The following is a 21807-nucleotide window of genomic DNA, read 5'->3' on the forward strand; positions in this document are numbered from 1 at the left end:
AATGCGGCTCCAAGAGTAGGCAGCCCCCATTTAGAGGAGCAGACCAGAGATCTGGACATTCCAGAGGCAACTCTGGGGAGGGGAATAGCCCTGGCCGGGGTCTGCGCAAATCTCCCCATCAATCACGGGCTTGCAGCCCTCCTCCCAGTATTCTCCCTATCACCAGCACACTATAAACAGGATTTTTCTTCTGGTTTTATTTTTAATATTAATATTCTCACACAAAAATCACCGAAAATAGGGGTAGGATTGGGAAGACCCCTCTGCCCCTGGGACAGAGAGACAGTGCAGTGCGAAGGGGCGGGACTGTAAACCCCCCACCCCTCCGCAGCCCCAGCGTGGAGAAAAAACTGACAACAGGAAAATAAAGCCCCAGAGGAATTCTTCTGGGGCGTCCCTGCACCAGGGAGGCTCTGGCCCTGGGCTGTTTCATGTTTAAAAAGAAAAGGAGCGTGGGGATGGCGGGCGTGAGGGGAAGATCTGTGTTTTTAAAATTGGCCAGGGCTGGGAAGGATGGGGTTCCTTTTCCTCATAGTTCTTTCTTTAAAACTTTAAATTTTTTTTATTTTATTATTATTTTTTTTACAAAATACGATTTCAGTTCCCACTTCTTCCCCTACAGTACAGGAGTCGCTCACCCTCAGGCAAGGTTGGGGTTGGGGCAGATGGGGCGGAGGGACTTGTCCGAGAAAGTGCAGGACGTAGGGGAGGGGAGCGGGTTTGAGCACCATGAGAACCCGGCTGAAGCCGCGCGTGAGTGGAGACGTTCAGGCCAAACTGGGGCTTAGGGAGAGCCCGGCGGCGGGCGGGCGGCCCCTGGAAGGATGGGTAGGATGGCTTAGGGGGTGCAGGAGGTCGGGTTTTCCCAAAAATGAATAAATAGGTGAGTGGGACTGTTATAAATTAAAAACAAAAACAAACAAAAAATCCAGAAAATACAAATCATAACCAAGTGAATAAACAGAGACATGTACAGGGATCACAGCTAGCACTGGAAATAAAAAGAGGTTCTGGGGGAGGGGTAAAGCCCATAGAAAGAATCTCATTAAAAAAACCTCGGCTGCCATAACACCTATGTACATACACGAGCCGCGCGCATCTGCGCCGGGCAGGCGGCTGGCAGGCGTGAGGGAACCCGTATGTGACCCCCGCCGCCGCCGGAGCCTGGTCCTTGTGTCTGTTGCTAGAAAGGCCAAAGTCGGTGAGGGGAGGTGCTGGTGGGCGAGGGGCAGCCAGCCAGCCCCCTCCCCCCGTCTCCCTTTTTTTTTTCCTTTTTTCCTCATATTTGTTAAAAAATTTTTTTTCTTAATAAATTAAGTGAAGGGGAGCTGCCAATGGGGTGGAAGGGCTGGGCCCGACCCCCTTCCCGGCCAGAGGCGGGACCTAGGTCCAGCCCAGGCGTGTGCTGGTGGCCCCGCGGCGCCCTGCGGAGGGCAGGCGGGCGGGGCATCCGGCCTCATCGAGACGTGCTGGCTGGGGCCTGCGGAGAGAAAGCGGTAGGGGGTGGGGGCTCAGGGGCAGGGGCGGGTTGACCCACCCCACAGCCCGCCCCCCCATAGGGGCTTCCAGCCCGACAACCTGCCCAGCGCGACGGCACCAGGGCCTCACCAGCGTAAAGGCGTCGTAGGTCTGCGCCAGCTCCTCTGTGCGGTACTGCTCCAGCACCACCACGCCCTGGAGGCCGGCGCTTCGGCGCCGGGCACAGGCCTCGCAGTGCACTAAGTAAGTGTTGCGGCTGCCGTTCTCACTCGTCACGAACAGGATGTTGAACACCTCCACCTGGGAGAGGGAGGAGTGGTAGTCACCAGGAGGAGCGCCCCTGGGAGCTCCCTCCTCCAGAGAAGCGCATAAGAGGGAAACGGCCCACTCACGTCGCACTCGTTGCAGTAGTAGGCAGGCTCATCCTTGACCCGGCCCTGGTAGGCGATTTTCTTTCCTGCCCGCACCAGGCTCTCCCGTTGCACCTGGCAGTGCTTCATGGACTGTAGGAGGCAGAACCTGGAGGGGGTGGGTAATGGGTGGGGTGGAGGGAGGGGTGGGTGTGAGGCACGCCCGCCAGCAGGACAGCGACCCTTATCTTCTGGGCGCCACCCACGTCCAGGTCACATCACCTGAACTGGGCTTCTAAAACAGTTGAAATTTTATGTGTGCCTTTTTCTGTTTGGGTCACTGTCAAACAAAACAACTCAGCAGTAGCCCTCTCACCCACCCCAGCACTGTAACACTACAGGGTGCATCCTGTAATGGGTGGAGAGAAAGATGGAGAATGAGGTTCCATCTGACATGCAGGACAAGGCTGGGACCAGGTCTGGTGGAGATGGGCTCCCTCCCAAATAGAACCCTCACTTGATCATCTTGAACAAGTCAGGGTCGCTGATTTTCACGGTACGAGCCACGTTCCAGGACACATGAATCATGGGCACAATGGATTTGACGTTCTTCACCTCATTCCACTCGTATCGTTCCAGGGCCAGCTGGTACTGATAGGCTGCAAGCCAGAAGGGGTCACTACAAGATTCTCAAACAACCCCTAGCCCCTTCCCTCACAGCTGGCTGCCCTCCCAGCTCCCCACAAGGAGGCTCCACCCCTCAACACTGAGTAGCTCTGTACCCCACTCTCACCGGTGAGGGGCCCAACGTTCCAAGCAATGTTGTTGCACCAGCCGGTGGCCTGCACCCAGTGCACGGTCCCCGCGTTAATCCACACGAGGTCTCCAGGGCGCTGCACGAAGCGGTACACAGGGATATTGGAAGCATAGAGGTCATCCAGGATTGGCCACCAGGAACCTGTCAGGTAGTCCACACCATGCCTGCGGGGTAGCCACAGGGTCAGATGGGAACCCAGAGCTGGGACATAGGGAGTGAACCTAGTGTGAGGTGAGAGAGCGGGGGGGCGGGGGGGGGGAGGAGGGCACGCACCGGTCACAGAAAGCACTGATGGTTTCCCAGTAGTGCTCATGCACCGCGAACCACTCACAGTCGCCTGGGCCAATGTTGATGTTGACGGAGCAGAAGTTGTTGTTCTCTTGGTGGCCTGCAGGGGGCAAGAGACAATGCCTGGCTGGTCTAGACAAGCAAAGCCTGGCTGGGCTCCATTACAAACCCACCCTTCGGCCTTCATTGGCTAACGAAGCAGCGTGGACACCAGCCCTGCCCCCAGTACGCTTCAGCACCTGGTGTTCTGCTGCCAGGGACCTTCATGTACAGCTGCACCGTGTTCATGCCCAGGATCGTGTGGCCCACGTGGCTTAGCATGTTACCAGTGGATGTTACCCGCATGAAAGCAGGCAGCTTCAGCAGCTCCTGCAGTTGTGGCTTCCACCTGCAGTCAATAAAAGTGAGAGGTTAAACCTGGATCTGCAGACCCATCAGCACTCCTGCCCCAGTTTTGCTGGCCTCTGCCCCACTGACCGCTTGGCATCAGACAGGTCGATGTTGGTGCCAAACTTGATAATGTGATGGTTCTTCGGATCTGGTGTGCTGCTGCAGGGGCAAAGAGCACACATTGGTGGAGAAGTACGGAGAAGGGAAGAAGTCATGAAAAGAAGGGCAGACTGTACAATACCTAGGAGGGGTTCCTGTGGTGCTGTCTGGCTCCTCGGACTCCTCATCCTCACTCTCCTTCTCCTCCTGCTCGGCCATAGGCTGGGTCAGCCACCTTCCAGGAGCTCTCCCACAAAAGCCCTTCTCCAAGTCCCCTGATCCCACACCCCTGCCTCCCTATGCTCGCCTCTCACCTGCAGGGACTCCTGGAAGGATGACGCCTGGTACTGTGCATATTTGGCAATGGTGGTATGGGAACGAGAACTCTCACAGGGCCAGATCTGTCGAGTGCCCGTCAGATCCCAGTTCTCATCTGAGGGCTGCTGCACCTGGGTGCGCACTTCCACAGTGTGCTCGCCACTTGCTTCCACCAGAGTCTTGGTGGAGAAAAGGCCCAAGTCTGCAAGGGAGGGCCGAGCAGGGCATTGGGGCGGAGGCAGAGGGCAGGGAGCAAGGACTCAACTCACTCTGTCCCTTCTTACTCCCCAAGCTCTGACAGAGTGGACACAGGCTTCCCCGAGGTCAGCCCCAAAAGACCCTAGCACCACAGGAAGGCTGGCCATCCATCACCAGCCCTCTTTCTTCCACTTCTTGTCTGAGCTTCAGCCCCACCACCAGAGTCCTCAGGTGTACGTGAGGCCACATGTGCACACAGAACCTGCTTAATGAATGGCAGATTCTTTATCATTGGAGGCAATGAAAGATTTAGTTAGTTAAGTGAAAGCCTAAAATGTGCTTTAAGTAACTCAGTGGAAGGAAAAACACAAGGGTATAGTGGAAACAATTGATTTTTATATTTCTATATGGTTCCCTCTACTTTTACACGTTTGAAATCTTGCACAATAAAGGTAAAGAGAAACCCCAGTTCATGAGTTTTCAAGAATACTCTACAATCTGTATTTTTTCTCACCCTTCATCACCAAGAAAACCAAAAGTGACTCTAACCAGGCCCTGAGATACATCCCCTCCCCACATGCCCACTATTGGAGAGAGATGGAAAAAAAGCCTGGGATCAGCTGACCCGTCATTCTGAGGACCCTTCCAATATGGGCCTACCTGTGACTGAGAAGAGGTCTCTATAGCTTCTCTTCTGGGTCTTAAAAATGTGGGGGCTCTCAAAGCATCCCAATGCCCCAAAGCTTTACAGCCCACCCCCACCTTCCTGCTCCACACACTCACTTAGCCGCAGGGAACCTGCCAGGCCCCGGATCACGGTGATGGGATTTCGAGGGTCTGTACAGAACTGCAGCAGCACTGGTGAAAAGGCATCCCGTTTGCTTTCCAGCTGAAGGACAACCAGGAGACAGGGCTAGATCAGAGCCCTGGCCCAGGCTCAGAGAACCCCAACAGGCCTCCCTGTGGCAGGGGCACACGTACATAGATGCTGGGTGTGGGTGGGTTGAGTTTCTCCCTAGGCAGCTTCTCCTCAGTGTTGATCTTCGGTTTCACAGACTGAGCAGGGGAAAGGTAGGACTCTCTAAACTTCCCTTTCACCTTGGCATTCCTGCAGGACAATGAAATGAGGACGGAAATAGGATAATGGGGGAAGGGAGCCTCCCACCCAGCCAGGTCAGCAGCCTTATGGGTGAAAACCCCTAACTCACTTGCTGGCACGCACAACATCAGCAGCACAATGGCTGATGGTGAGATCTGCCATTCGCAGCCTCCGCTCTTCCACCTCAGAGGCGATAAAGGTCTCCTTGTCACCACTCTCTACCTTGATCAGCCGGATCTTCAGCTCCTTGGGAGGCCCTTCACTAAGTGATCGCAACTTCAGCATGTCAGCCCGGCTGACACCTGGTGGCCCTGGAGCTTCCTCCCGAGACTTCTTCCCAGGGACAGGGGTTGATGCAGGTGGGGGCTGGGCAGAGGGTGCAGGCGCTGGAGGAGGGGCAGCAGCTGTGGGTGGTTTAGCCTTAGAGGCCCCACCAATATCTGGCCGGGCCTTCTCACGACCCTGGATCTCCTCGCTCTGCAGGTCCAGGTTCCCAAGCACCCGGCGGCTCTTTTCTTTGGGGGCCTTGGCCTTTGCCCTACCCTCACGGGGCCGCCGACCCATAATATCCCTACAGGCCCGCCTGTGCCTCTTATGCTCCTTCTGCTGCCGCTTGCCTGGTCCTGCTACTGCCACCACCCCACCACTCTCTTCCTTGGCCTGGGCAGGAGGCAGCAGTCGTTCAGTCCCACTGTCCACTGGGTCTGTCGTGTCCACAGGATCTGCCTTGTCCACTGGGCCTTCTGGGTCTGTGGCACTCCAGCCCACCCGCTCCACAAGGGTCTCACAAGCTCGACTGATCTCTTCTAGCACCTCAGACTCAGAACGAGCAGGGGGCAGAGGGAGGGGTGGGGGCGGTGGGGCAGGGTTCAAGGGGCCCAGAGCTGGCTCTTCGCCTGCCCTGTGCTCCTGCACCCAAGGCCCACCTGAGGTAGAGAACTGAGATGACGAGGAAGCAGAGGGCTGTGGGGAGCCCTGGGCGCTAGGAGCCACTGAGGTTGGAGGTGGGGCGGTAGCACCTGATGGGGGACTGGGGGAATACTGAGTGGTGGGCAAGGGCCCAGGACGGGTAGAAACAGCTGCTCCAGACCCCCGGTAACAGTACTTTTGTCCCTCTAGCACGGAGGCCAAGGATTTGAGCAAACTGGCTGGGTTGGCTGCTGTGGGTAATGGGGGTGGCGGTGGCTGCGGCTTGGGGGGTGGAGGGAACTTGGCTAATGGAGGTGGTGGTGGTAGGGCTGGTGGTGGCTTCTTCTCCTGTTCTTGGGTGGTGGTGGTGGTTGTGGCAGCGGTGGTGGCAGCAGTGGTGGTTGGGGCTGTGTCAGTGGGGAATGGAGGCTGCAGGGATGCAAAGGGCTCCTTCAGGGGGGGCGGGGGATCTACGCCTGTCTCCTGTTGTTGCTGCTCCTCCTCCTTGCGAATGGATTCATCCAGCATCTTCATGATGTTGGCCAGCCCATCGGGTAGGATCTTGAATTCAGCGGGCTCTTCAAACTGATCCTCCATTTGGGTAGAGGGAAAATCAAAGAGTCGCGTGCCTCGGGCAGGCAGTTCCCCAACTGTCGGCTGCACAGGTTGGGGGGCTTTATTCAGGGGGCCTGGAGATGGCCCTGGCCCCACCTCGGGGGTCTTTGGGAAGGAGACCCTGGGCCGAGGGCTCTCCGGGCGCCTGAAGCTTCCTGAGGTATTTTGGTGGCAGGAGGAAGAAAGGGCTGGAGGCAGGGCAAGAGTGAGGGGTGCAAGAGGTGGGTCCTGGGGGCTCATTGTTGGGCTGGGGGGCCGGGAAAGGGGGTCCATAGTTCTGGCCAAATAGGGAGGTGGGGGGAAGGACACAGGCCCAGTAGGGCTGCTGCTGTGACTGCCATTGCTGCCGCTGCTGCTGGTGGTTGGGGGAGTAGGAGGGGTGTGCGAATCCTGAGTGCCCACAGAAAAACGGGGGGCCAGAGACCCCAAGAAGCCCTCTCGGTGTGGGAAGGGTGGTGGAGGAGGGCGAGGGCGTCCCTCAGCCCCAAAGAAGAGATCCTCTATGACCTCTCCATCTTCATGGGCTGACCGGCAGGCCGGGCCCTTCAGCCAGGCAGGGGGGTGTGGGGGGCGTAAGAGGCGGGGACAGGAAGGTGGAGGAGGAGGTGAGGGGGGTCCAGGTGGCAGAGACAGATGAGGAGTGGCAGCAGGAGCTGCCAGGAAAGGTTTCCGACTGCTATGTGTCGAGGGCCCCAGGCGGCCTTGGTGAGAGGTGACCTCCAGCGCGGGAGTTTGGTAATGGTCAGCGCTGGGCTGCAAATGAAGGATGGGGTTGGTCAGAGGTTTGCTAGAGTCAACTCAGACAAGCACCCAATGATCACCCCACTCCATATTCCACCTGTGGTGATCACTCACAATGCCTGGGCTCGGCTCCATGCCCCGGAGACCAGTGTTGTTGCTGCTGCTGCTACTGCTGCTGCTGGTGGTGCCAGAGAGGCTGGGGGGCCGGGAAGGGGCATAAGGCACACAGGCGGTGGTTGCTGCTGGTGAAACGCTGGAGTCCATCCGCGACCTCTGAACTCTGCTCTCTCTAAGGTCACTTCCGGGGGGACGAGTGGCAGGAGGGCAGCCATGGCTCTCTGCTCCTGGGGGGCGGGGACTTGGGCCTAGGAGTGCAGCCGGGACCAGCCGGTGGCCAGGGGGTTGCGCAGTGTAGGCTGGAGCTGGATATGGATATGGGTGAGGCAGCGAATGCCGCTGCTCCTAGGGGAGACAAATAAGGACACTGAGTGAGGAATGAAGGATACACAGGCTTGCGAGTGAGAGAGAAGGGTCAACAGACATGTGCCCACCTGGCGCTCTGGGGGTGCTGAACCCTTGCGCTCGGAGCCCCAGGCATCTCCGTGCAGGGTACTCCACAGCCCTGGCTTGGTCAGCTGAAATGGAGGGCTGGTGGCTAGGCCAGGCAGGGGTAGGGGTGGTGGTGGTGGTGGTGGCGGCGGCGGCGGTGGTGGCGGCGGTGGTAATGGTGGTGGTGGCAGTGGCAGCCCTGGGGGAAGGCCAGTCTAGAAGAAAAAGGAGTGTGAGAATCCCATTCCTTGCCCCATTCCTCCTACCCACTGTCTACCTGCCCACATACAACCACACCTGCTCGGAGTTGCAGCCTCTCCTGCGCTTGCCTCCAGGGCTGAGGCCGTCCTCCCCTGAGGGGCCTGAGAGTACAACAGGAGGCACAGGCTGCACCACTGGGGATTCAGCGGCTCGCTTCACTGGGGGACCCCCCCGCTTGGCCCCATAGTTCCGCTTGTGCTGAGGACAAAAAGAGAGAAGAGAGAATGGCTCAAATGCATACCTGGCCCGGCCCTCTTCCCTAGCTCACCCAACCCTGGCCTCACCTCAAGGTGCAGCAAGTTCCATACTTGCTCCAGTGGGGGCAGGACCTTGGCTCGGTGCTGGCAGGAGCCAGCATGAAAGTTCCAGAGCTGGGCCTGGTGAGGTAGGGGAAGGGTGCAGAGGACAGGATAGAAGCAGGCATGAGATGAGGGCACTGAGTAAGAAGGCACAATCTTCGTTTCTTAGTGTCCTGCCTCATCTTACCTGCTGTAGTCGGCTGATGTGGGGCCCCAGCTCAGCCAAGCTTCCTCCATATCGAAGGGCGCTATGGTAGCAGCGTACGGCCTCCTCAGTGTCATGCTCTGACTCATACAGCTGCCCAAGCTGCTCCCACAGCCCTGGCTGGGCTGGCTCCCGGAGCAATGCCTGCACACAGCCATGCAGGGATTCCAGCTTTCCATGGAGGGGCCTTGGGGTGGGTGTCCTACAGAGCCAAAGGGGTTGAGAGGAGGGGTTATAAGGGTTGGGAAACTCTTTTGAGGACCCAGTTTTACCTCCCATCCCCAGCACCTGTGAATCCTCACTCACCCTGGAACATAATATGGTTTGTTGTGGTGCCCAGAGCTACTGCCATGTGAAGAGGATAGGGGAGCAGAAAGTGGGGGCTGCCCAATGCTGGCAGAGCACCTGGAAAGAGAATGGGTGTGTTAATGTACATCAAGATGGAGCACTCTTGTCCCTATGGAAAGAAGGAGGGCATTGGGAGAGTAACAAAAACTAGATGAAGGCTACAATGAGGCCCACTGAATGACAGACACCCAGAAAATGACAGAGACTGAGGGGCACAGGAGATGGGAAGACAAATTCCTGGAGACAGAAAGATGGCCCAAGTTCTCACCTGCCTCCAGGCAGCCATGCACTACGAGGAGGGGGGTGGGGTGGGCAGGAGCTCCAGGCCCCAGCACAGCTCAAGCCCCCAAGGGCAAAGGCTTCCCGTGCAGCGCGGGCCCCTGGAGGGTCCACTGCCCGATGCATCCAGCCTGAGTCAGGGAAGAGATTATTGTCTTACTGCGGGTATAGCCTGAGCTGCCTGTATACACACAGCCAATCCAGCCCTAGTCTTTCCCTTACCAGGTCAGCAGTGGCCCCAGGAGCCCTGGAGATCGGGCACGGCCCCTTGCCCCAGCTCTCTGGGGCGATGGTCCCAACTCCAGCCGCTCTGACAGGAGAGCCCACTGCCCCCAGATAGTCGTCCAGGGCCTTTCACAGCTAATTCTACAGAGAGGAGGAAGCAAAGGAGTGAAGTAAGCTGGCCAGAACACGGTCAGGGTTCAGGGGCTGGGTTGGCCTGGGTGGCCTGGCTGCGGCATCAGGCAGGTCTGTCATCGGGAGTCAGGCCTTGGCTTTCCCTGACGGTCAGGAGTCCCTAGAGGCCTAGAAGAGTGGTTAGGAACCCGGTGTAGTAGCAGCGAGTGGAACAAGTCAGTCAGTCGGGAGCCCATAGATCTGAAGCCGCAGGGGCTTACCCGGCCTCCGGCCTCCGTGGGAGCGTCCTCTCACAGTGTCAGTGAGCTCCAGGAATCCAGCCAATCACAAGACTTCCTCTCTGCCCAGAAAGCCAATCATCACCCGCGTCTCCGCCTCAGTAACAGCCTGCCCGGAACCAATAGGAACAAAGTTAGCCCCACCGCAGCGGGCTGGAGGAGGAGGGGCGGCGGAGCCGGACGGACAGGCTTGGTCCCGGGTGACCCCAACGTGACCCAGCAGCTCCTACCTAGGGTCTCCATCTCAAACCTGACACCGGGGGCCAGCGGTCCCTGTAACCGCGTGGGTAGATGCGGCAAGTCACACGCCTGGGCTAGCCTCGGGAATAGCTCTCCCCGTAAGTCCCACGCACCCACAGAGCCGCCGGTGCTCCCCACTAGTCTGCCGCAGAGACCTATCCCCAGTCCCACCGTCATAAGACCGATGGACCGTAGACAGATGCACAATGTTCACGAAGGCGTCGCTCGCCTTCCTCACTTCACCTCGCCCACAGCCTCACCTCCCCACTTCGCGTGCCCCTTGGGACTGCGTGGCCAGTCACAGTGCCTTCTACGGCACCCAAACCCACACTGCGATCTGACTGCTCCATTCACCACACTTTACCCCATCCCAAAACAGTCAGGCTCCCAGCCTCACACCCAGTACCTTTAGATCCTCCACTTCTTCTGGCTAAGTTTTCAATTACCAACTGACCCCCCAAAAACAAACCCCAACTTCTGAGAAGTCGCGCACCACGATCCCCAGTGGCCCCTCTCGCGTGGCTCCGGTATCCTCTATGCCCTTCCCCGCTGGGGCCACGCGGTTCCCCACGGCCCACGTGGCCCCCGCCCCCCAAGGGAGGGGGGATTTCGGGGGTTGCCCGTGACGTGGCTACTTGCGCAGCGGAAGCGGCGTGTGTAAGATAGGGGGGAGTCCTTAGGGAGGGAGGAGGGCGGGGCCCGACAGGCGGTGACATCACCCTTGTCCCACTCTCACCACCCACTCCCTTAAAGAACCAGAACCAGTTTCACTTCCTCCTTCATGCCCCCAAAGCCAACCCCCCCCCCATTCCCTTCGGTGCTGTCTCGACCCACAAAGGGCACAGCGCTCCCCTTTCCTGGGCACCTTCCCTTTAGCTCCAGTTCTTTTTTCTCGCCTCTCAGACCCCAGGATCTCGCTGCCCGTGGCTCCTCCTCTCCTACCCGGCGTTCCCTCAAGTAGGGAGCGCGCTCTGTCCCCGGGATCAGTCCATTGAGTCTAGAGTACAAAGAACTGCGAGAGGCAAGTGTCGAGTACAAAGCGGCGGGGGCGGGGCCAGCGCTCCAGCTGGAGCTCAGGCCGGGAAGGAAGCCGGGGGAGAACGAGCAACCAGGGGCTGGGGGCGGCTGGAAACTTCGCTTTCACTGAGAAAAGTCTGCGCTGTGGGGAAATTTCCACCAGCCCACAAGGGCAAACGGGTTTCTGGTGAATACAGTCCTCCCTCCACAGGGCAAGGTCATCTGTTTGCATGCGAGAGCTTGGACCCTACAGGTCCCGGCGCGCCACACCCCGCCAAGCCCTGCCAGATACTTAGGCTCTGCGGACCCTCTCCGCAGTTCAGGTGGAATTTCTGCCAGAACTCACTCTCTTCACCATACAGCCTTTTGGTCAGTAACCAAGCTCTGGGACATGTCCTGCGCTTCACGATGGTCAAGTATAGCCTGGCCGGCTGCTTCCCCTCACCCCCACGTCCTGAAAACTATGACCCGGGCATGGGAAAACGGGGAACCGGGGGTCCAGATATCAGATGCATATATCCCCGCTTGGGAAGTGATGCCGAGGAGGCTGCCAGTTACCAGGAAATGAAGCTTCCCCTTCTGCGATGATGACACTTCCCCTCTACCACTTCCCCTTTCCCACGGGGAACTGACTCAGCTTTCCCTAAACCGGCGAAGTCCCTCCCTCCAGCCCCTTCCCACCTTTAACCACCCCACCCCCTCCGGAACTAAAAAATACAGCAGCCATCACTAGAGGACAAAAACTTCCTGCATACTAAACTCACACTCACTCTCGCCAACCACCATGGATCCTTGTCCCGACCTGGGACACGGGCACAGACCCAGGCGCCTGACTCCCCACCCGCCTCCTTTACAAAGCCCTCCCTCGGGGTCTGATTCAGGCTTGAGGTGGGGAGCCGTGAGTCACCCAGAAAACCTTCCCCTATTCCCACTGACTCAGCCCCCGCCTCCCTGAAAACAGACACACAGTCATTGGCAGACACAACTCAGCCCACACACCGCTCACCACGGGTCCCGTGGAATTTCCCCTCTCGTCTTCCCTGACGACCGCCCCACCCTGCGCCTGGCAGCCCCGACGCCACTCTCACACCTGTTCCCCAGGCGCCGGCAGCCAGCTCGCCATCCACTCTCACCTCCACTCTCGCTTTGGGGCAGAAGCAGCCCTCCCAGACTCCCAGTTGTAACTAACCAAGGGGAGGGGACAATCACCGACGGGCACAAAAACAGACACCCAGACTCCTCAACGACAGATGAGAGGTAGATGCACACGGCCAAAGTCAGCCTGCAGGGCAGTATACTTGTGGGTCAGACATTCCAGCCTCTCCCGACCCACAGTCCCAGGAGTCAGCAGATCATAAAGGGTTAACGCCTCTCCAAACGAAGCCACGCCCTCTCCATCCGGGCACTCCCGGCTAAACCCAGCTCCGCCCCCTCCATCCGGGCTCCAGACTCCGGGACTTTAACTGACCCCCCCCTCCCCCTAGAGCCCCGAGAGAGACCCGCTCCATCAGTCACACCCACTTAACTCTCTCTGGGCTTAAAGCCCAAGAAGCCCCGCCAAGAACCGCTCCAGCCGCGCGGGACGCGGACTAAGGGGCCAGACAGGCTCACCAGACTCACAGGCTGACCTAAGACAAGACCCCACAAATAGGGTTTTACCGAGCAGGCAGTCAGCAGACGTGCTGCACGTGCGCGGAGGTGGGGCCCCTCCGGGAACTCCGCCGCACCCGCTCCCTGCCACTTTTCATTCTGCCGGGTGGAAGCGAGGGGTTACAGCTCGCTTCTTACCTGGGGGAAGGGGAGGCGGAGGAGAGGGCCGCCGGCTGGGGCTCCGCTGTGACTCAGCCACCCGGGCAGGCCGCCCGCTCGGGATTCCCTTCCCCAGCCTTCCCCCTGCTGGCCCCTCCCCGCCCCCCACCAAGGAGTGACAGTGCCTGCCTGGCCCGCTGTGTGTCACTGCGAGCCTTGTGTCTGCCTCTGACTGGACCGCTGTGTTCAGCAGTCTGTCTGACAAGGTCAGCTGTGTATTGGTCCCGGTGTGTGCCCCCGTGTGCACCTGCCTATCTGCTCATCTTGTCTTCCTCAGTGCCTGCGTCTGACGCGTTCCGTCATTATGCCTGTCTACATGACTCTGGGTGGCTATCTCTGTCTGTGTGTCTGCCTGGCTCCTGTCTCGGTCTTTTGTCTGGGTCTGCCTCTGCATCGCTTTCGTGATCACGTGTGTCTCTGCACATAACCTGTGTTTGCCTTCAGATCCTGAACAGTCAGAGAAACACTGGAGCAGACTGACCCTACTGATCGCTTAAATCCCGACGTCTTGCTGTTTGACAAGATCAAATCCTGGATCAGTGATCTTCCTGTTTGACAAGTATTTGGGTGTCTGCCTTCATTCAAGTTCTGTTTCAATATCCATGCCTCAATATCCTTGCTTAACCTCCAGTTCCCTGGGGCTCCCATTATAATGACAATTGCTAGCATTTACTGAATACTTATATGCCAGACACTGTGTTAATCACTTTCTATACATTTTAAAAACTCCTCCCCAAAATCTGACATAGGGCTTACTTTTATAACTCATTTTACAGGCTTTATAACTCATTTTACAGACAAGGAAATTGAGGCTCAAGGAGGTCAGATAACTTGGTCAAGGTCATTCTGCACAAGAATGGAAGAGCTGGGCTTCTTTCCAGAGCCTCATTCTTACCACCCTTCTATAATGCCTGTGACCTTTTGTCCTATTCTCCCTCTGTTGGTTTTATCCTCACAGGCCACTTCCTGGGTCAGCCTGCCCCTCAGGCTCTGCCCCAGGTAACCGTCTCAAATGCCTCACATCCTCCACAGAAGGTGTGGAGAGGAGACTGTGCAACGGATCTCAGAAGCTATTGGTTTCTTGGCAATGACACTCATTCAGTTAACACATCTATTCAATACAATTCCACTGAGGCACAGCAATGTGCAAACCATCTTGCCAAATAGAGACATATGGGGGGGGGGGGGAACAGTCCCACTGAAAAACTCAGCGAATAATGGAGAAGAGCAAAGAACAGAGAACTTAATTTCCTGCCTTAGGTACCATCTTTTCTCCCACAGAGGAACAGGGGGATGGAGCAGGGCTTTAGGCTGAGAACTGGTAGGAGGAGAAAGGTAAGCAGCAGGGGAGTAAACCTTAGGGTGTGAGGGGCAAATGCTGTAGTGCAGTGGGGACAGAATGAAACAGAAGGGGATCTGAAAGGAAAGGTGAGATGCCAAGATTGCCATGGCAACAGCAAGTTGTAGCAATGCTCTCCAGTATCCAAATCTACAACTCTTGTTAAGACAAAAGCCCTGCCCTCCCCCTCCCCCTCCCCAGAAAAGTCCTTCCACTCTATCTCACCTTTACCTTCCAACTTGCAAACCCCAGCTTAATGCAATTCAATAAGCAACTGAGTTGTAGCACTGGGGAGAGATTTTCTGGTAGTAGTAGAGAGGCTGTTGAAGTACAGGGCTGAACCATTCATAGGCAACAAAGGGAACTCCATAAACTAGGAAGGCTGAATCACTCAAGCACCATGGTGGGGGTATGCTCAAAGTTGGACTAGATTATTGTAAGGAATAGACATAATCTAGATCCTACCATTCTTCTTCAAGCATGTGGTACAGAATTGGACTATTGGAGTAGGGCAGGGTTTAGTGCTCAGGGATAGTGCTTACCAGATGGAGTTCAGTGTGTCCTGCCTCATTGGAATCAGTGCCCCAATGGTGGGGTGCAGCAGACCACAGTGGGTGAGGTGGGTGGTACTATGGGGCTGGCATGGTGCCTGGGGGAACCTAAAAGAAAAAGGCCAGTTAGAGGTGGGTTCTCTAAGTCAGGAGAATTTCCCTGTGCTATCTTTCCCCTTATTGAGGAGAAACCTGGCTCTGGTGGTCAGATGGGATGGGAGACTCTGTTTCCATGGCAACCAGAAAAAAACCATACTGAAAGTGGTCCTCCAGCCTTCCCATTTAGGAAGTAGCTTGGACCTGGGTGGGGTAAGGGGAGCATGCTATAGTGTAAGTCCACAGTGGTCACCCAACCCATGATCCCTCTTCTGACTGGACCCTCCTGCTGAGAGAGTTCCTGGCCCCAGAGTAGGGCTGGGCTACCTCAGACTTGTGAACACCAAGTTGGCTTCAATCCTGCCCCCAGGCAAGAAGATCCTCTTCCTTCAGCTCTGCCTCCTCCCTAACCTTATCAAGACACCAGTCAACCCCACCCTTTGGACTCTGCCCCCTCTCCTTCCCCCAGGCGGGTGCAGGCAGGTCTCCAGAGCAGCACAGGTGGCCAGACTAGATGAACAGGCCCAGCAGGAGAAACCTTCCTCCTCAGCAAGGACTGCAATTCTGGTCTTGGGTCTGGAAGTGGCCTCTGCTGCAAGCGTCCCTTCCATATCCTGTTTCCCCATTACCTCCTTCCTCTGTGTGGCCCAAGAAGGTAATAGAGGCCCACTCCCTCCTCTCCTAATTGTCAAAGAGAAGCTAGGTCTTTTAGCCTAAATCCAAGGCCAAGAATCAGGTGTTCATCCAGAGGTCAGATGTAAGTCTGCCTTCACCTTAAACTCACTCCTGAGGGGTCTGTTTTCTCCTCCTTCAGTCACAGTTCTTTGCCCTTAAGGTCAAAGATTCTTGGGCTCCCTCACACACTTGCATTCTCAGTCCAGTTTCTCCATCCCCTGGCCTTCCAGCCCCCATCCTTCCCCCACCCCAGAGACTAGGGCTTCCAGCCCCCAGCCTCCATGATGCAATGTGCAGCAAGCTGCCTGGGCTGCTGATGACACTGCCCCCAGGGAGGTGCTATTTCTGACCCATGCAAGGCCCCTCACTGGGCTAGCTTAGTGGTCAGCTGAAGGGTAGGGAGACCAGGCTGGCAAGGTGCTTCTGCTTAGAAAAGGGAACCTGCCAGGACAGAGACACTCAAGAATGTGGGACCAGAAAGAGGGAGAGGAAGGGATGGAGGAAAGGAGAAAGAGGGGGGAAATCTGTGCCATTTGTGTATGTAGTTATGTTGGGGGGAAAGGGGATGCTGAGGAGGCTCTAGCCTGGAGAGAGAGGAGTGCCAGTCCTTAGGACAAGCCAAGAGGAGGAGTAAGGGGCAGCCAAGGGGGTCAGTGGTAGGTGTATGGGGTGTCTGGACAGCAGAGTGGGGGAGGGGCCAACAGCCATTTAAAGGGCCAGCCCCAGAGCTTTAATCCCTCACCAGTCCTGGCCCAAAGCCGGAGGCTGTAATTCATCTGTCCAACAGCTGGGGTGGGTGTGTTGGGGGGGGCATGTGGACTGGGAGAGGGAGCTGGGGGAGGGGCTGGGGCTTTCTTGTGCACAGAGCCAAACAACAAAAGGGGAAGCTGAAGGACCAGCTCCAATGTGCCTGGGCCAGGCTGCTGACCTGGAGACCTTCGGGTGGCCCCAACCTAGTCACCAACAGGCTATGTAGTTTGGACTGAGTGATTCTTGGTCAAGAAGTCCATGAGCCCAAAGGTGGGCCTTGGAGAAAGCCCAGGCTAAATGCTCCCCAGAGCAAGCTGTCACCCCTCCTTGCACTTTCCCAGCAGCAGCAGTCCCAGACCTGGCAGGCCCCACAACAGACTCAGCCTTAAACGCCCTGCTCTTCAGCCAAGCCTCTCTAGACACAGCCTGCCTGCCGGCTCCCCTTCCTGCTGGCGCAGTGTGGCAGTGGCCACACCGAGACTGTCCCTTTAAATCATTACCACCCCTGATTGTGTGGACTAACCGAGGGCCCTGCCCCCCAGGCAGGCGGCTGGACACCCCCCTCACGAGTCCCCAGAAATGTGAGGGCCATTTAAAGGGACAACAGAGGCAACCAGGTTGCTAACCACCCCCACCCCACACAAACACAGCCCCTTTCCCAAGCGACACAGAGCCCCTTGCCCCTCCAGAGGGCCCCCCAAATTCCGGTTCTCTCCCCACCCCTACATACTGCCAGGAGAAAGGGGGCCAGAGTTGGGGGGGACAGGGAACTGAGGGAGCAAGGAAAGGACAGGGACTCCCTCCTTCTAAAGAGCCCCAGGGGACAGGTTGGAAGGAAAGCAAAGCCCAGAGACGCAGCGACACAGAGCCCCAAATGGTGCCATGGGCAGACCTGGGGCACAGAGGCTATCTGTCGGGCTAAAAGAAGGGAGTCGGGCTGCCTGAGACGGCAGCTCGGCCAGCAGGCGACAAGCCCAAGTGGGGTAGATGGAAGGAGGGCCAGGGAAAAGAGACAAGGCCAGGAGAAAATGAGGAGAGGGAACCAGGGAAAGGGGTCGTCCGGGAGGGAGTGGAGCAAAATCGGAGAGGAGAGGGCGAACCAGGCCTGGGTTACCTGCTGGGTGTCTGTCCCCCGGCGGTGCCCCCGGAGTCCGGGTAGGGAGGGGGGAGCAGCAGGGGGGGAGTGGGGGCTGGAGGGGGGCGGGGGAGACGGTCCCTCCTCTGCCTCCTGGGCCTGCCCCGGCGCTTGCAGCCTCTGCCTCCCTCCCTCCTCCTCCCCGTCCCCGAGTCCCGGAGTCAAACAAAGAACTGTAGCAGGCTCTCCCCAACCCCCTCCCTCCTCCTCCTCCTCCTCCTCCTCCACCTCCTCCCTTCCCTCCCTCCCCACCAGCAGGCTCCCTCCTCCCTTCCGGTCTCTTCCTTTAACTACCCGCCCCCCCTCAGCCCCCAGCACTAGTCTCTCTCCACCCACCTACCCCAACCTTTTACACACCCCTCAGCCTAGCCCCGTCCCCGAAAAGGAAACTGTGGAGTATCTTTGCAAATTGAAAGGCTCCAGAAAACAGCATGGGGAGGGGACTGGGGTCTTGCTTAAAAGTCAAGAACCACAATACAATTCTTTTATTTTCACAGCCAGAGGAATAGTCTTGGCTGTTTCCTCTCTAAGAAGAGAAAAATAATCCTACAGAAAGCAATAGAAATCTGACTAAAGCCTTCATCAAATAAAGTGCACAAAGCAGTGGAAGCTAATCCCCATGCCCCTTCCCCTCCCTGCCCCCCATTAACAAACTCTCCACTTCTCCCTAAAGAACTCCTAAGGTACTGGCCAGTTTAAAGCAGGACTACCAACTTTAATAATAAAAATAACACCATTTACCAATAAGCATTCATTCAATGCTCCTTCTGTGCCAGGCACTGTGCTAAGTGCTGTGCATAAATTATCATTTTACCCTCCCAACTGCTGAGAAGGTAGGTACTCTATGAATACTTAAATTTTCCAGATGAAGAATATGAGGTTCAGAGAGATTGTGACATTTCCAAATTCCCACAGCCAGTAAGTGGCAGAGCTGGGAACGAAATAAGTCTGATCTGACAGCCCAAGCTCAGATATATCAAAAGAGAAACCATTTTTTCCAATACCATAACCAACCCCAAGGACTTAATGGACAAGGGCAACCATAGCTATCAACTGAGTCCTCCCCTAAGAGAGAGATCCACCTACCGATGCTGGATAAATACACTGATTTCTCAGTCTGATCACTATTTCTTGACCCTTCTCACTGTTGAGTGCAGAAGTGAGGGTGTCATTAAGGTCAAAGATGAGCTGGTGTCCAGCGAATGCCCCATGCTACACACAGCCCCTCTTCTGGGGGTAGCTAGCTGTCTTGCCACTACTCTCACTTCAACACAAATAACACTGGGCCAGCAGACAGCAGGCAATACAGGAGGTGGAAAAGTAAAAAGACATCTGGGAGGCTCTCTCTAGGAAGAAGGGGGCTTGGAGAGAAAGCTCTTCTGTGCCAATCCAGGGAAAAGTGACCCAGAGTTCTCTAAGCCCAGCAAAAGGTTGTATGGTCTTTCCATCACACCACACCCGTGCCCCTCCCCCTCGCAAAACTCCAGGCCAGGGTTTCCCACCTGCTGGATGCTAAGGCCAAGGGAAGGGAGAGGGGGAAAAGATGGCAAGGGCCTGGATCTGAACTAGGGGCAGAGGTGGGGGGCCGGAATGGAGAGGGGAAGAAGCCTCATTGCCTGGCAATCATCCCGGGGCACGTGCACTGGTGACATCATCCCAAGCCACCTCTAACACCGACCTTTGACTCATAGGGGCGGAGAGGGGCCACTGGCTATGCTTCCTGGGAAATAGCCTTAGGAATTCTGGGAACCCAGAAAGGGAAGGTGGAAGCAAGACTTGCTCCTTCATTTATCTCTTCCAGTACGGCTCCAGTCCCTGGCACTCGATCCTTTCGGCTCCACCTCTCCGCCTCCAGCCCTGACCTCCCAACCCACATTTCTGACACGCCTCCCGGAGATACTGTGCCTTCTCTCTCCTGGGCGAGATCTCGGGTGAGAGGTGGGAGTATGGGGCGGGGGCGCTGAGTCCCGCAGGACTCCGTCTCCCATCTGTGAGATTCCCCGTGCCTCTGCCGGCCGCCAGCCGGAAAGTGTCTGGGTCCCCAACTCTCCTGCCCCCCCCGCGCTGTTACAGGGCGGAGTCTGTGGAGTTGAAACCAGGACACGGCAAGAGGAAGAGTTATATAACCGGGAGAAGCCGGGAAAAACGAGTGGAGACGGACAGAAACAGCTCGAAAGGAGCCGAGGGAGGTGCAAAGAGCCCCTGGGCGAATGAGGAAGAAGCATTAGGGATTCGAAGGGTTTTGGTGCATATCAAAGAAGAATTCAAGCGAAGGGGCGTGATGGCCGGGGAAGTCACCTGGGTCGTCCAGGGCTTCCCCGCAGCACCCTCCCCTGCCATCAACAAACAGCTGGGCCCGAGCGAGTGAAACGTCGGCAAGGGGCGCTGGAACCCGTTCTGTTCCTCTTGGGGAGGCAACCTAAGCCAGAGCCCGGGAAGGCAGCAGCGGAGTTTACAGGGCTGGAAACCACAGCTCCATCTAGCCCACCACCTGGGAGGTTGGTGGGAAAAAGGTAGCCGGCCCATCCCACCCAAGGCTGGGAATTAATGGTTCGAGACCTCGAGAAAGAGTAAAGGCGGACCCACACGTCTGGGTCAGCAGAGGGTGAGGGGTTGGGCCCAGCCCAGCAACATCTAGCAGACTAGATGTTGGGGTTGGCTCTCACAGACCTCCAAGGGTAGGGGGCTGTGAGAGCCAAACCGCGGCGCAAGCGCGGGGGGTGGGGCGGATTCCGACGCCTGCAACGGAGGGAGGGGCAGTGGGCGCGGGCGTGTGGGAGTGCACGTGCTGTTCCTCGGCAGCTACCCCTCCCTTTCTCAACCTCTGCCCCTCCCCTCTCCTTCACGTCGCTCTATTATTGCCTCCACCACATTGGCTGCCAGGGCCCTGATGTAAGGGACGTCCGCTAGAGCCGATTGGACAGACGCAAGAGTTCGGGAATTCGGCTCTGTAGTCTAGTTCTCCCGTTACTCTAGCAACAGGGCAAGCAACCCCGCGGGGGAAGGGAAGCAGAGCTCAGCGTCGCGCCAGGATCCCGCCCCTCCTAACTACCGCTGAATCCGTTTTCGTGCCACCTTGCTGCCTACCCTCCTTCCTCCCAGGCTTTCTCTGTCCAGAGAACCAGGCATCCTACCCTAGACCTTTCCCAGGCTCCCACCACCCAACTCACAGCCACAAGCCACGGTAGACTGGAAGCGTATGTGCGTTGCTTAGTAACCAACCCGCGTGTCGCCTCCCCACTATTTACCCCAGCTGCAGGAGGTAGAGACGGAATCCCCAGCCCCCTCCTCACCCCAAGCATTTCGCCCTCCCACCCACAATTTCCTGTAAGGGGCAGAAGTGACAGGAAACCAAAAGAGCACCTCAGCCCACCTTTCCCTCTGGCTGGGGAGGGCGGCTCTGGCTGCTTTCACCGCCTTATCCACCACCTCACTCCCCTCAGCTCAGGCTGTGCGTCTCGCCCTCGCCATCTCGTGGCTTTGTCGGGAACCCCAAGCACAAAAAAGGGCCCGAGCCGGGAGAGGGCAGAGTGGGGCAAGACCAGAGATGATGAGACGAACGGGATGAAGTCGAGTGAATGGAAGTGAGGTGCGGCGAAGTGGATGGACCGGAGGCCACCGCACAGAGGCGGCTCCTGGCGTAAGGGTCAGGGCTGGAGTTATAACGTTCCTGAAAAGCACTGGGGAGAAACTGCAGTAGCCCCGGGATCGGGGACACACTCCTACTTGACGACGTCCGACCACCAAGGGCCTACATACAGACCTATTTGCAAACTCTGACCCTGTAGTTCTGTCCTGTAGTTAGGGACCGCCGCGCCGCGCCCCGCCTCGCCCTATTGTCAGGAAGGGGAATCCTAACCAAAGGGGGCAGGGAGTCCTTTCAGGCTCCTCTTCACATCCGGAACCCAACCCTTCTGCCTCTCAGCCCTTGCCCCACTCCCGTCTTGCTCTCTTCTAGAGGACTCGAATGTCCCGCGCCCCAGTCTTCTTCCCAATGCCTTTGCCAAGACCCAAACGTCCACCCCCAGCTCTACTTCGTCTGCGACTCAGGCGTCCCGCCTCCTTAGAGGAGATGGTTGCCCTTTTTCCAGACGCCCCTGTGCCCCCCGTTACCTGATTCTAGGGTGTCCCAGGTGTTCAGACTCCCCAAGGTCTCCCAGGGGGTCGAGCGGCCCCCCCGCCCCAGGCCAGGGCTGGGGGGGCCGCTCCGCCCCGTGGCGCAGTTGGATTTTCCAACACAAATCCCTCCCCCAACCCCGCCCCTTCTCATAGTCCCGCCCTTCCTCGCGCCGAAGTGGCCCCCTCCGGCTCCACCC

At 57.5% G+C, this 21807-nt stretch overlaps 1 protein-coding gene across 2 annotated transcripts; it reads right to left on the bottom strand.

Annotated features, from left to right (window-relative positions):
* Nucleotides 1–11: 11 nt before the first annotated feature.
* Nucleotides 12–21722, bottom strand: KDM6B (lysine demethylase 6B). 2 transcript variants are annotated; one of them, XM_037151145.2, is made up of 24 exons: nucleotides 21605–21722; nucleotides 14827–14943; nucleotides 9862–9988; nucleotides 9467–9610; nucleotides 9234–9375; nucleotides 8924–9022; nucleotides 8600–8819; nucleotides 8398–8490; nucleotides 8150–8311; nucleotides 7855–8067; nucleotides 7418–7765; nucleotides 5148–7315; nucleotides 4921–5047; nucleotides 4723–4828; nucleotides 3738–3943; nucleotides 3566–3630; nucleotides 3412–3480; nucleotides 3174–3322; nucleotides 2920–3034; nucleotides 2623–2810; nucleotides 2347–2488; nucleotides 1872–1998; nucleotides 1609–1779; nucleotides 12–1480 (listed from the first exon to the last, which is right to left on the bottom strand). In XM_037151145.2, exons 5-24 carry the CDS (start codon nucleotides 9368–9370, stop codon nucleotides 1457–1459), a joined length of 4929 nt encoding a protein of 1642 aa, XP_037007040.2. In that variant the 5' UTR covers nucleotides 9371–9375; nucleotides 9467–9610; nucleotides 9862–9988; nucleotides 14827–14943; nucleotides 21605–21722; the 3' UTR covers nucleotides 12–1456. The 2 variants fall into 2 exon arrangements, with proteins under 2 accessions (XP_037007040.2, XP_037007039.2); XM_037151144.2 differs by having other exon boundaries at nucleotides 3412–3483.
* Nucleotides 21723–21807: the final 85 nt, after the last annotated feature.

This window comes from Artibeus jamaicensis, unplaced genomic scaffold, assembly GCF_021234435.1.
Source record: "Artibeus jamaicensis isolate MK-2021 breed Jamaican fruit bat unplaced genomic scaffold, CSHL_Jam_final contig_781, whole genome shotgun sequence".
Lineage (NCBI taxonomy): Eukaryota > Metazoa > Chordata > Mammalia > Chiroptera > Phyllostomidae > Artibeus > Artibeus jamaicensis.

What these genes read in the sequence shown, in the direction of transcription:
- KDM6B (XM_037151144.2), bottom strand. Translation starts at nt 9,370, where the DNA reads ATGCATCGGGCAGTGGACCCTCCAGGGGCCCGCGCTGCACGGGAAGCC. An exon ending in AAACCATATTATGTTCCAGG is followed by an intron (nt 8,820 to 8,923) that starts GTGAGTGAGGAT and finishes TTGGCTCTGTAG; the next exon opens with GACACCCACCCCAAGGCCCC. An exon ending in ACTACTGCAACGAGTGCGAC is followed by an intron (nt 1,780 to 1,871) that starts GTGAGTGGGCCG and finishes TCCCTCTCCCAG; the next exon opens with GTGGAGGTGTTCAACATCCT.